The sequence below is a fragment of the Simochromis diagramma genome, unplaced genomic scaffold, assembly GCF_900408965.1.
Source record: "Simochromis diagramma unplaced genomic scaffold, fSimDia1.1 OVJJ01000334.1, whole genome shotgun sequence".
Lineage (NCBI taxonomy): Eukaryota > Metazoa > Chordata > Actinopteri > Cichliformes > Cichlidae > Simochromis > Simochromis diagramma.
This window is the reverse complement of record NW_024386764.1, coordinates 1,761,120-1,772,852: the sequence shown is the minus strand read 5'-3', so window position 1 is coordinate 1,772,852 and position 11,733 is coordinate 1,761,120. Positions and strand designations below refer to the sequence as shown.

Here is an 11,733-nt window from a genome sequence, read left to right as displayed (position 1 = left end):
CAAAATGAATCTTTGATGATGCTAAAAGGTAATAAATGCAGGTTTTTTGCTCCACTGCAGTGGTGCTGATGTATAAATCAGTCATGCTGCAAAGGCAATTGAAAGCCCCAGTGGGGCAGTGCATTATAATGCACCTCCATATATTCAACAGCAAGTACAAGAAAATTAAAATCTTAAAAAAAAGTTTTCAGATTTAAACAATTACAGAATGACTTCCTTGAAAAAGCTTTGAATCTGTAATAACAATCCCTATCAGTACAAATGCGTGTACTGATGTGCTTATTTAAAAAAGAAATCAAACTAGACTGGTGCAGGGGAAACATGTTCCAAACACCCGTCTGGATTTCAGGAATTGTATACCGGGAACAAATTTAAAGGGATTGAAGGAACTTCAGAGAAGCACAGTACTCTGACACACATGTCAAACTGTGTGTGTGTGTGTGTGTGTGTGTGTGTGTGTGTGTGTGTGTGTGTGTGTGTGTGTGTGTGTGTGTGTTACTTGTAGCGTAAGTCCATACATAGAACAATAGAGTTAACTGGGTCGCTCCTACTGCTGCTGTTGAACTGCTGATCTGCTGTGCACACTTCACCCACAGTACACAACAGAAGGGCACAAAACCCCTATTAAATATCAATCAGATTTCAAAACATTTAAAACAGGCAGCAGGGTACTGCTGCCTGCTGTGATACATCCTCTAACACTGGCTTCCTCTCACAAAACATCCAAGCTGACTGCTTCTGGACATCTCAGCAATGAGATAATAACAACGGGAGACCGGATCTCTAGACAACACATTAATCCACAGCCCACAACTCTACATGTCTTCTCAATGAGGAAAAATACCTCATCAGTGAGGGGTCCAAAAGGCCCAGACAGGGTTTCAGACAGGCCCCGGAACTGAGAGACGTGCGTGTTTTCTCTTCCAGACGTGACACACTTTTTTAAAAAATGCTCCCAGACTGTAATCACTGGCAAGTAACACTGCTGCTATTTACATTAGCTCCCTCGCTGATAGCTAAAGTGTAGCGCAGCCATCACTGGTGATTGTTTATGAAGTCTTAATGATATAGCAGGCGTCGCTGTAATATCAGTCAACAAAGTGCTTGGTCCACGTGGTCAGTGGTTCATAACAAACCTCTCTGTTCTAGCCTACAAACTGCACTGGAAAGGCGGTAGCTGGTGGTCTGGAGATGTTTGGACTACAAATCGTCGATATAAGACTGCAACTACACTCAGCCCCGTGGGTTCCCTTTCTCTTAGTATCCCATGATTCCTTGGTGTCTGTGACCTCGCGGAGCACGGGAAGAAGAAGCCGAGCTCGGTCACGCTGTATGCAGGAGGTGGTGCTGCTGGCTGGTTAACTATTGCTCACTTGTACATCATGGCTGCTTCGAAGCCAGTCGAGCCGCAGTCTGGGACTGGACTACCCCGGTGGCAGCTGGCCCTGTTAGTGGGGGCTCCCATAGTACTCGGAGTCGGGGCGGTCTACCTATGGAACCGCAGCAGGACGAAGGAAAAGAAGGGGACCGGGGAGCGGAAAACACCTGAAGGCAGCGCCAGCCCCGTGCAGGGCCAGGACGGCGAATCTCGATCCGGCCGAGAGCAGGAGAACATGGTGACGCTTCTGCCGCCCTCATTTCACTCTTACCACATTAGCATGATGGGTGTCCGTGCAGTGGGTACACTCTTCTGACTAACCGTGTCATTGCCATAAAAATACAGTCAAGGACATCGGACGTTACCGCCTCCAAGCAGCTGCTCTACCTCCGCAGTGCAAGGCCGGCAGCAGCCGGTCCACTGGAGCCAGATTAGCTTATGCTAATCGCTAGAGAGCTAGCACTCAAGCTAACAGTAGCTAGGTCAGCATGCCTGGCTGCAAATGTTTGCGTCAAAAGACTTGAAAAACGTCCGTATCTGACGCCAAAATCCCCGATGCTGAGCGGTAAAATAGACATCAACCGCATGATAATAATAATTACCCGAAATGAGGTTTGAGTTTTGTAACTAATGTTTAGCTGGCTAAAGCTGCTTTCCCAGAAAGTGACGTTGGGCGGGGATGGTTCGAGTCTGTTTTAGGTAGAGACAGTGTAGCAGCCAAAGGTGACTGTCACCTCATTTACTCTCCACTGTCATGCATAATGTCCTCAGTGATGGGCTGTATTTGTTAAACAGTGTAATGAAGCCAGTGCGTTTTAAATAGATGTTAAACATTTTCGGTTTACTTTCTGTTACATGTACATCTTACTAATGTTTTTACATTATCTTAAAACGGTGTGACACACATGGGTAGGACAATTCTAACTGAAATGGATGAAAGACCAACGTTTTATTAGGTAGATACAGAAGTTTCTGTTCTTAGTTCAGGAAAATCACCAGGACCTTAATAAAACACATGTTAAACTTTTTTTTTTTTGTAAAGTAGGATTTATTTACTTGAGCGAGAAATTCATTTTTGATTATGAAATAGACGTAAATAACCAAAAAATGCACATATTTCTGTTAAGTATGCCTGTAAGCCATTCCTGGTTATGTGTATAATCAACCCTGATGTCTTTTTTGTGGTCATACTAAATATTAACTTTCGTACAAACTCTGTTTTTGCCTTACATACTTTGCTGCCACATATTTCCCAGTATAATATTAAGAAATTATGAGTGGCTCAAGACATGGCACAGGACCTGCTGTGCCTTTCCAAAGGCCTCTAAAATGATCACACTAATTGCTCTCTACACAGTGTAAAAGTGTAGATAAGAGTTCTGTATTTATTCTAGCTAAAGGAAGCATCCAGGGTGAAATTACCAAGACTCTGCATGCTACTGAGGTTTTGGGTGAAATTAATTGCGTGTACTTAAAGTTTTTGGTTGTATGCTGGTGTTATGTAGAGTGGGGAGAAAGCATTTGTGCATGCAGTGCATAATCAGGCATTCAGTGTGCCCTTGGTGTCAATAATTACTGCAGCAGCTCACCGATTTGTTCGACAAACCTCAGACTGTCGGTCAGTTGTTGCGTAGTTGTCATAAATTTTTTTTGTTTCCTTGGTCACGTTTCCAGTTTATTGGACAAATCAATAATTGTCTTTCTCTCTCTTTGTTTTTTCATTTAGAGTCCTTTGGATCGGGCCCAAGCATCTAAGAACAAAGGCAACAAGTACTTCAAAGCTGGAAAGTATGAAAACGCCATACAGTGCTACACAGAGGCCATTGCTCTGTGCCCCACAGAGCAGAAGTCGGATTTGTCAACGTTTTACCAGAACAGAGCTGCAGCCTACGAACAGCAGGTTGGCACAACATCCTGTAAAGTATGCAGAAGCTGTTGTAGAGTTTAAAAATAATTAAAGGCACATTTCCAGAAGCATAATGTGTACACTGAGCTCCAGCTACCTCAGTTTAAGTGTTATTACTGTTCTCAGTTAGATATTGTCCCCAGAGATGTTCACTAGGTTAAGCTGGTTGGGTAAGGCACTCTTTTGGACTTAAAATGGCTTTAGTTAAAAAGTCCTGCTGTTCTCACACCCTGATGGCATGCTAAATGAAACAAACTGTGGTTTCTGTCGACTCCTGCAGAAGCAAACGGTTCGTGTTCTTTGGACCAGATTGTGTTTGAGTTTTAACTTTCCTCTTTTATGTTTGAGGATTTACCGCACAAAGTATCTCATTTTGTCTCAGCGAGAGGTTAAAGTGATCTCTCATTGAGACACAGCAGGGATGTTTCAAATTAAAACTTAACTGAACCTTTGATTTCAGATGAAGTGGACAGAGGTGGTGCAGGATTGCAGTAAGGCTGTTGAGCTGAATCCACGCTATGTGAAGGCTCTGTTCAGGAGGGCTAAAGCTCTGGAGAGGCTAGAAAACAGGAAGGAGTGTCTAGAGGGTGAGATGTTTTTATAAAAATGTTTGTTCCAAGTTTAACTTTTGAGGTGCAACTCTCATTGACAGTCTGCTGCGTTTTTCTCCTGTGATCTCCAGATGTCACAGCGGTGTGTATTCTCGAGGCCTTCCAGAACCAACAGAGCATGCTGCTAGCAGACAAGGTGCTAAAGCAGCTTGGGAAAGAGAAGGCCAAAGAGAAGTACAAGGTGTTTGTTCACTTTCAGACACTTTCAGTTTTCTTTGCCTTTATCTTCACATTGAACTTTTTTTTTCTTTTTCTCCCAAAAACATTTTAATGCAGAACCGTGAGCCAATGATGCCTTCGCCTCAGTTCATCAAGTCGTACTTTAGCTCCTTCACTGATGACATAATCTCCCAGCCCCTGCAGAAGGGGGAGAAGAAAGACGAAGACAAGGATAAGGAGGGCGAGGCAGCAGAGGTCTCAGAGAGGTTGGCATATCTTCTTAATCCAAACTTTTTTCATAACCTACGGTTTCTGTTGTTACAGAACAATGTAAAGAATCTGTAGCCCTGTGTTTATTTATGGCACCATTCTTGAGAAGAATAATTCAAATCTAACCTGCATGTTGTCGCACGTATTTAGACTAACGAAAGCAGGCAGGCTTAATTAGACTAAAGTTGTCATGGTATGCTAATTTAAAAACTGGTGGTGTGTGCTCATTAGGAGACATTTCTGTAGGTAATAGTTTTCCCTATATGCTTAGCTCTGGGTACCTGAAGGCAAAACAGTACATGGAGGAGGAAAATTATGACAAAATCATCAGCGAATGCACCAAGGAGATCGAGTCAGGAGGAAGATACACCGCCGAGGCGCTGCTGCTGCGCGCCACCTTCTACCTTCTGATTGGAAACTCTACTGCTGCTCAGCCCGACTTGGATCGGGTCATCAACATGCAGGACGCCAACGTGAAGGTACACACGATTTATTATTTGGGGTATTTTGGTTGTTTATGTGGATGGACTAAAAAGTCAAATAATGGTCTCGGGTAATTTTATTGTACTTCTTGCAGAATTTTGCCTGACAAGCTAGGTTTTAGCCAGAAGATGAATAGGCTTACCAAGTTGTGACTTTACGAGCATGCCTGTTTTTTAGGATCACATAATTTGTAAGCTCCAAAAACCATTTCTTTACAGGAGTCTTAAAAAGCATTCTGTACTCTTATCTGAACTTTACAGCTGAGGGCCAATGCGCTGATCAAGCGTGGAAGCATGTACATGCAGCAGCAGCAGCCAATGCTCTCTACACAGGATTTCAACATGGCCGCAGAGATCGACACGCGGAACCCTGATGTGTATCATCACAGGGGGCAGGTACGAGTGAGGGTAAACTAGTAACCTGCTGTTGATTTGGTGTAACAACTGCTAACATCCAGTTATGCATGTATTCTCTCTCAGCTGAAGATCCTGCTGGACCAGGTGGATGAGGCAGTGGTAGACTTTGATCAGTGCATCCTGCTCAGGCCTGACTCTGCTCTGGCGCAGGCACAGAAGTGCTTTGCCCTTGTAAGTAACCAGTTAAAAGCAGTGCGGCTCTTCATACGTAACAATGCACAGGTTCAACCACTATCTGAAACTATTCAAAAATCACAGAAGGTAAGATTGTTGGAAAGATCAGTCCACATCAGCACTGATTCAGAACCTGCACACACCAGCAGGGTGTAGGCAGAACTCCACAGGTCACCCTGCAGTCCCAAAGTGATGGTGACAAAATAAAAGGGACAACAAGACAGTGCAGGGTTCCTTAAGCCTTTAGACGGTGTGTCTGAGTAATCTACATATTTTATCTTTAACAGTAGTATGTATATAATATTATAAAGCAGCGCCTGGTCGTTTGGTACCGGACCGTGAGAGTTGAGGCTCGGGTGTGAAAGTTATGGCTTTCAGGGCTTTTATCGTTAACCCGGTTTCCCTGGGTCTAATCTCGTGTTGTAGTTGTGCGTCTTATTTTGAAAGAAATATTTGCATATTACCATAGCGACCAGAGTGCATTAAGGGGCAGAGAGGAGGATGTTACTCTCAGTGTTGTTGGCGCGTTTTAGGAGGACGCTGCTAATAAAGTTACACAATTACACAGTGAAGTCACGTTTATTATTATTGTAGTATTATTATCGTATCATCTTATTTTGTTGTATTTATCCGCGACAGCTTAAAGGTCTGGCATTAAACTGTCCATGGCACAAAAGGTTGGGGAGCGCTGATATAAAGTCACAATAGAAGAGAGAATTTTAGGGTAACTTTTCCAAAATAGCAGGAATGGCTAACGGTATGAGGAGACCTGGAAGATATGCCAGAAGTCTTTGAAAGTTTGGATACAAGTCATATTTGAGATGAAGCCTGAAAAACCTGCTCTCTGGTCCTCAAGCATATCCCACTTTTCACTGGTCACTTTCAGTTTCCTCTTAATGGTCTGAGCGTCCCAGTTCCTGCTGCCTGTAACTGCCTGATTTTGCCTTAAATGTTTAATTATTTCTATTCATTATATGATCATATGGTGATTTTTGTTTGTGCCATTTATCATTTTCATTTGACTCTTCTGTCCTTCAGTACAGACAAGCATATACTGGAAGTAATATTTCACAAATACAGACAGCCATGGATGGCTTTGAAGATGTTATCCGGAGGTTTCCAAAATGTGCAGAGGGCTACGCTCTCTACGCTCAGGTATGCTCGGCTGGAGATGGATATAAACAAAATGTGACAGGCTGTAGTGTTACATTAACACATGAAATAGAAATACCGTGTGTTTCTGTTCTGTTTTAATACTTGTTTGCAGTCTTCTCTTTTTCTGTGATAGCTTATTGTAACAAAACTGCTTATCTTGATTTGGCCAACTCCTCATGATATGTATTCAAAATAGCCATAAATCCTTAACATTTCCCTCATTTGCTTGGAAATGTGGTTAATATGTACACTGATTTATTTTTAGTAATTTTGTGAAAGCATTATAATCCTGTTGGGATGGGAAAGTGTCGCTTTCATGCCTGGCGGGCACGTTTTTACCAGTCCTCCTGTGTACTTCTCAGGCTTTGACTGATCAGCAGCAATTTGGAAAAGCCGATGAAATGTACGACAAGTGTATTGAACTGGAACCAGACAATGCTACAACATATGTCCACAAGGGGTAAGGGTTTCTCCCCTGTTATGTGGCTATATTGATCCATATAATGTCTCTGATTTGTTTGTGTAAATGTGACATGTTGTTTGCTCTGTCTGCAGTTTGTTGCAGCTTCAGTGGAAACAGGATCTCGACTTGGGTCTCGACCTCATCAGTAAGGCAATTGAGATCGACAACAAATGTGATTTTGCCTATGAAACCATGGGAACCATTGAAGTTCAAAGGTGAGTCACACAGTATGTGAGTGTTTGTTCCCAGGGATGATTTCTCTGCTGCTTTGTAATGTTTTCACTTGTACAAAGATAAAAATGGTAGCATGCTGGTATTTCTGTCAGGATGTTTTTAGGAGTCCCATAGTGTGCATTTTTCCTCTTTATAAAACACTAAATGAGAGAAAGCAGTCAGCTGCTGCGCTTTATGCTTTTGTGTTGCCCCTAAAGGAATATATTTGTACCATTTTGAACAGGCTGGTTGAAGTGTTACAAACATCATGTTTGCGGTTTAAGGATCTGATTCTTACTTCAGGTGTGACAGGTTCCTGGGTCTGGATGAGCCCTTGTTAATGTTAGGAAAAGGAGGAATAGGAAATATTGTAATCTTGTAACCAGTCTGTCTCAATCTAGACTTTCCCGTGGTGAGAGGCTGTGGGCTGGGGTGGGTATCTTAGTATTCCCTCAACTTGCTGCCTGTAAATTGGGGCTTTTCCCGATTGACAAGAGGTTTTTTTTTTTTTTTTTTTTTTTTTCCCTGCACCTTTGGGTCAGGGAACGGGTGCTGACTGTCATCTGCACTCGCCTAAACAACAGTTCAGCGTATCAGGAGCGCCTCAATGCTGAAGCTGCTGTACTGAGCTGTGGTCACAAGGTGTTTGGCGCCTGTCGTCGGCTGTCTGGCCCGTTGCTTGGAGCCATTCGATCTTTATACAGTCGTTGCAAGAGCTTGGTATGCTTAGCCACCAATAAGTCGAACTCATTCTTGGTGGGTGTTACTCTACCACGACTGCACTTTGTCACTGATTCTGTTCATGATCTTATGGACAGAATTTCTAGGTGTAGCCAAGTGAAGGAAGGCTTCTGCTTGTGCGGTCTCAGAATCTCATCTCTGCTTTTCTTAGATGATGTGTTTCTGTTGGCTTTAGCAGGTGGTGGCCTCCACCTCGCACTGCAGCAGTTCACAGCCAAGTGTGAAGCTGCAGCTCCACACTCGGCTTAGTTATCTTACTCCCAAAAGAGTCCCATAATGGGACTCTTTTGGGAGTAAGATGATGCCTCCAAGAACTTAAAACTCTGATGACTGCTATGGAAACACAGTCCCTGGGAAAAAATTCCTGTGGTGGTGAAAATGATCAAATCTACACATTTTTCAAGTGCTTGGTATAACTGGAGTGTTTTCTTTTCACAGGGGCAATCTTGACAAGGCGATCGAGATGTTCAACAAAGCAATTAACCTAGCGAAGTCAGAGATGGAGATGGCCCACTTATACTCGTTATGTGACGCCGCCTACGCCCAGACAGAAGTGGCGAGGAAGTACGGGCTGAAACCTCCAACTCTGTAACCGTTTTGCCAATGGATCGCCAATCTCAGTCTTCATTGCTGAATCTAACTGTGTTAAAAGTGCAACTGTCTGACATCACTTTGATTTGTTAAAAAATAAATACTGGATGATATGGGGGGGAATTTGAAAAAAAGGACGAACCCTGAATATATACTGTGTTTACGTCACATTGAAGGGGATTATTTTCATGGAAACCAGATTTGTACTCAAAGTCAAACTGAGGCTATGATCCTGGTCTCTGGTAGACTCAGTGGTTTATCAGGATGTGGGGTGGCTGGGGTGGGGGGTGGATTTTAACCAACACCGCCCTTTATGCTGACACTTAATTCCACAATGGCGTCATTGTCAAACCTTTTGCTTTTTATGGCTCAGAATGAAAATAAAGGTTGTCATTTATGGAGGGAAAGTGTAGATGAGTGAGACGTATATGTGTCAGATGTAGAGAGAATTGAAATGTTCAGTCTGTTGAACCCACAAGGGTTTGGAGACACTTTTAAATCGACAGACAATACTGTGAGAGCTTTATAGTTCCAATGGACTGTTCACTTGTTACTTGATGCTGATCTAAAGTGTTTGTCCACCTACTCCCATATTGTAACATACAGTATCAGTTCTGAATACAAGATTAAAATTATAGTCAAATGTACAATGTCTGTATTGAAATGCTGGAGTTGATCCCAGGATACAAGCCTACAGAGTTTAGGCAAAGTTTTTTTTCTTTCGTTTTAAATGGTGGGATTGCCTGTTTGCTTTTTTATATACTTCGTGCAGCATGTTCACTTTATAAATTAATGTAAATGCAATGCTCGTGCTGTCTTGAACACTAGGAAAACCCTTTTTGAGGCTTTTGTTTTTTTGCAAAACACTGATTAGACAAACTTAGCCAACTTTGTTTTTAGTTTGTTTTTTTTCTTCCTTTTTTTTAAAAGAAGTTGCCTCTTGTGTCAGAAGGGTATTTAGTGGTTTTTCCCCAGCTCATGTAAATTGGGAAACCTGATTCTTTTTATAGTTTCTGTGATTTTTGTTTTTTTCTTCATGCTACATTTCCTTTTACTTTTGACTGAATACTTAACACAGTGGTTTAATTCTAATTTGCTTTTTTCATCTCTCCTTTTCAAACAACCCGAGCCTTATTGTCTCCAGCCTATGCAGCTCTGAGAATCTCTTGGTACGGTGTGTGGTTTGGTTCTCAAGTAGCATCTGTGCACCACTGATGATTGTACGTCTGGAGCATTGAAAAAAAAAAATGCAACAAAAAGCTCCCGTTCTCTGTGACATTCATTAGTCTCACCCCCAGTAAACTATCACTGCATGTGTGGTGATGCCAAGGAACCAAATCATGCATTTTGAGCTGCAGCTGGTGAGACTGACTCCAACTAAAACCATATTTAACCTTCAGAACATGGATGTGAACTAGATTTTGGCTGTTTGATATCACTGACATTCTGCATCTACCATACGTGTGGTGACCAAAGTGAAAGAGAATGAGTCCTAATAAAGTTATAATTCTTGGAATGAGTTTTACATCTGATCATTTCTGTTCACCCGGATTGTGCAGCACATTGTTTTTAAACCCCTGTAGTTAGAAACTAAATTTCGTTCTGATTATCTGAAACTTTGATAGAATTTTACAGTTTTTCTGATTTTCTTGCTAAGTAGCACACGTAAGTATTAAAGATATGTCTATTGAACAGACTATAGAGTCATTTCATAGTATTTCCTAAAAGGCCTCACAGCTGACCTTCCCAGATTTGTTTAATAGGGATTGTGCAAACTTTCCTGTGAGGGATTTTATGAAGACAGGGCTGTTTTTAGATCTTTTTCTGAGGGGCCATTTTAAAATTGCTAATCTATTAAAACACTTAAGCGTGACCTTTCAGATGCTTTAGGGTAAAGCTCTGGCACCATAAATATGAATATGGACTCTTGGGACTGCTGCTCCATGACGAAGTTGAAACCCCTAAAATATTTGGATGTCTGACCACTGACAGCAGCTCCTGGATATCAGGACATCCTACTGATATTACATTGGATTGATAAAAAACATCACTGTGATATTTCCCCAGACAAGATATACAATTTAACATTTCATTAAGAGCAACTTTCTGTTATTATTCGAGTCAAAATGTGTGATGGTGTTTGCTCTCTAATATGTATTTAAGTATACCAATAATTATGTGCAGAAATATTTTAGGAACAGCTGTTTGGGAGGTAAGGATATAACAGTGAAGTAGTTTAATACTGACTTATGTTACAAACTCTGTATTAAATTTTCTATATTTCTTTATTGTGTAAAGCTGTGACAGCAACTTTGACAGTTTGCCAAGGATCTGGCTCCAGGTGTTGCAGATGCTGGCAAGAAAAAATATATATCTGTGAATGCATTGCTACTAAAATGAAAAGATGGACAGCAGAATAAATAATATTTAACTATTAGTTCATTAGAAAAAAGAAATATTCGTGTAGTCTGGTCTATATGTATTTGGGCATGACACAATTTTTGTAATTTTGTCTTGAAAATAGGTTTTATTTGCTTTGTTATTTGTTATAGAATAACAAGAGAACAGGCCTCACTTTTCCATGAAACAGAACCTAAGTCGACTGTACAATTACTGCTAATCCTCTGGCAATGGCTTTAATTTACAAACATTTCAAACAAGTCTTGATTGTTCAATTTAAAATCAGCTGTTGTGGTGCACACAAGGAAAACTATTTAAAAAACATGTTTACATTTATAACAATACTTACAACTATAATGTATATGCAAAGACTACCACACAAAATCTAAAAAACAAACTTAAGTTTCCATTTATGATTATCTGAAGTTAGGAAAATTTACATTCAAATAAAAATAAATGTATAACCTATTTGCATCGATTGCATATGTTTATGTTTTAAGTGAGATATAAAGAATTTCTGACTCCTGACTTTAGTGATGTGTCCCACACTTTCTCACACAAACACAAACTTTGACCCACGTTTAGGATCTTGTCACTGTGTGTAAATTGTTTCTTCATCACACAGGAAGGTTGTTGGGATTAAACTCTGAGGTCAGCACATATTGATGGTGTTTTCTGTTTTTCTCTGTTTGTTGATCAATTATTAACTTTTAGCGCCCAAAATCAAAGCAAACAAGTAGTTTTCTCATCAGTTTCTTATCGCACTTTGATTT

The 11,733-nt window shown here is 41.1% G+C and overlaps 1 protein-coding gene across 1 annotated transcript; it reads left to right on the top strand.

Moving 5' to 3' along the window:
* Nucleotides 1–1,282: 1,282 nt before the first annotated feature.
* tomm70a (translocase of outer mitochondrial membrane 70 homolog A (S. cerevisiae)) lies at nucleotides 1,283–10,076 on the top strand. Its single transcript, XM_040031061.1, has 12 exons — nucleotides 1,283–1,616; nucleotides 3,105–3,278; nucleotides 3,745–3,871; nucleotides 3,967–4,076; nucleotides 4,172–4,320; nucleotides 4,596–4,803; nucleotides 5,068–5,202; nucleotides 5,287–5,394; nucleotides 6,436–6,552; nucleotides 6,915–7,012; nucleotides 7,108–7,230; nucleotides 8,408–10,076. Exons 1-12 carry the CDS (start codon nucleotides 1,383–1,385, stop codon nucleotides 8,559–8,561), a joined length of 1,737 nt encoding a protein of 578 aa, XP_039886995.1. The 5' UTR covers nucleotides 1,283–1,382; the 3' UTR covers nucleotides 8,562–10,076.
* Nucleotides 10,077–11,733: the final 1,657 nt, after the last annotated feature.

Coding starts and splice junctions, on each gene's coding strand:
- tomm70a (XM_040031061.1), top strand. CDS start 1,383: ATGGCTGCTTCGAAGCCAGTCGAGCCGCAGTCTGGGACTGGACTACCC. Junction 5,395..6,435: donor CACAGAAGTGCTTTGCCCTT/GTAAGTAACCAG, acceptor TCTGTCCTTCAG/TACAGACAAGCATATACTGG. Junction 7,013..7,107: donor ACAACATATGTCCACAAGGG/GTAAGGGTTTCT, acceptor CTCTGTCTGCAG/TTTGTTGCAGCTTCAGTGGA.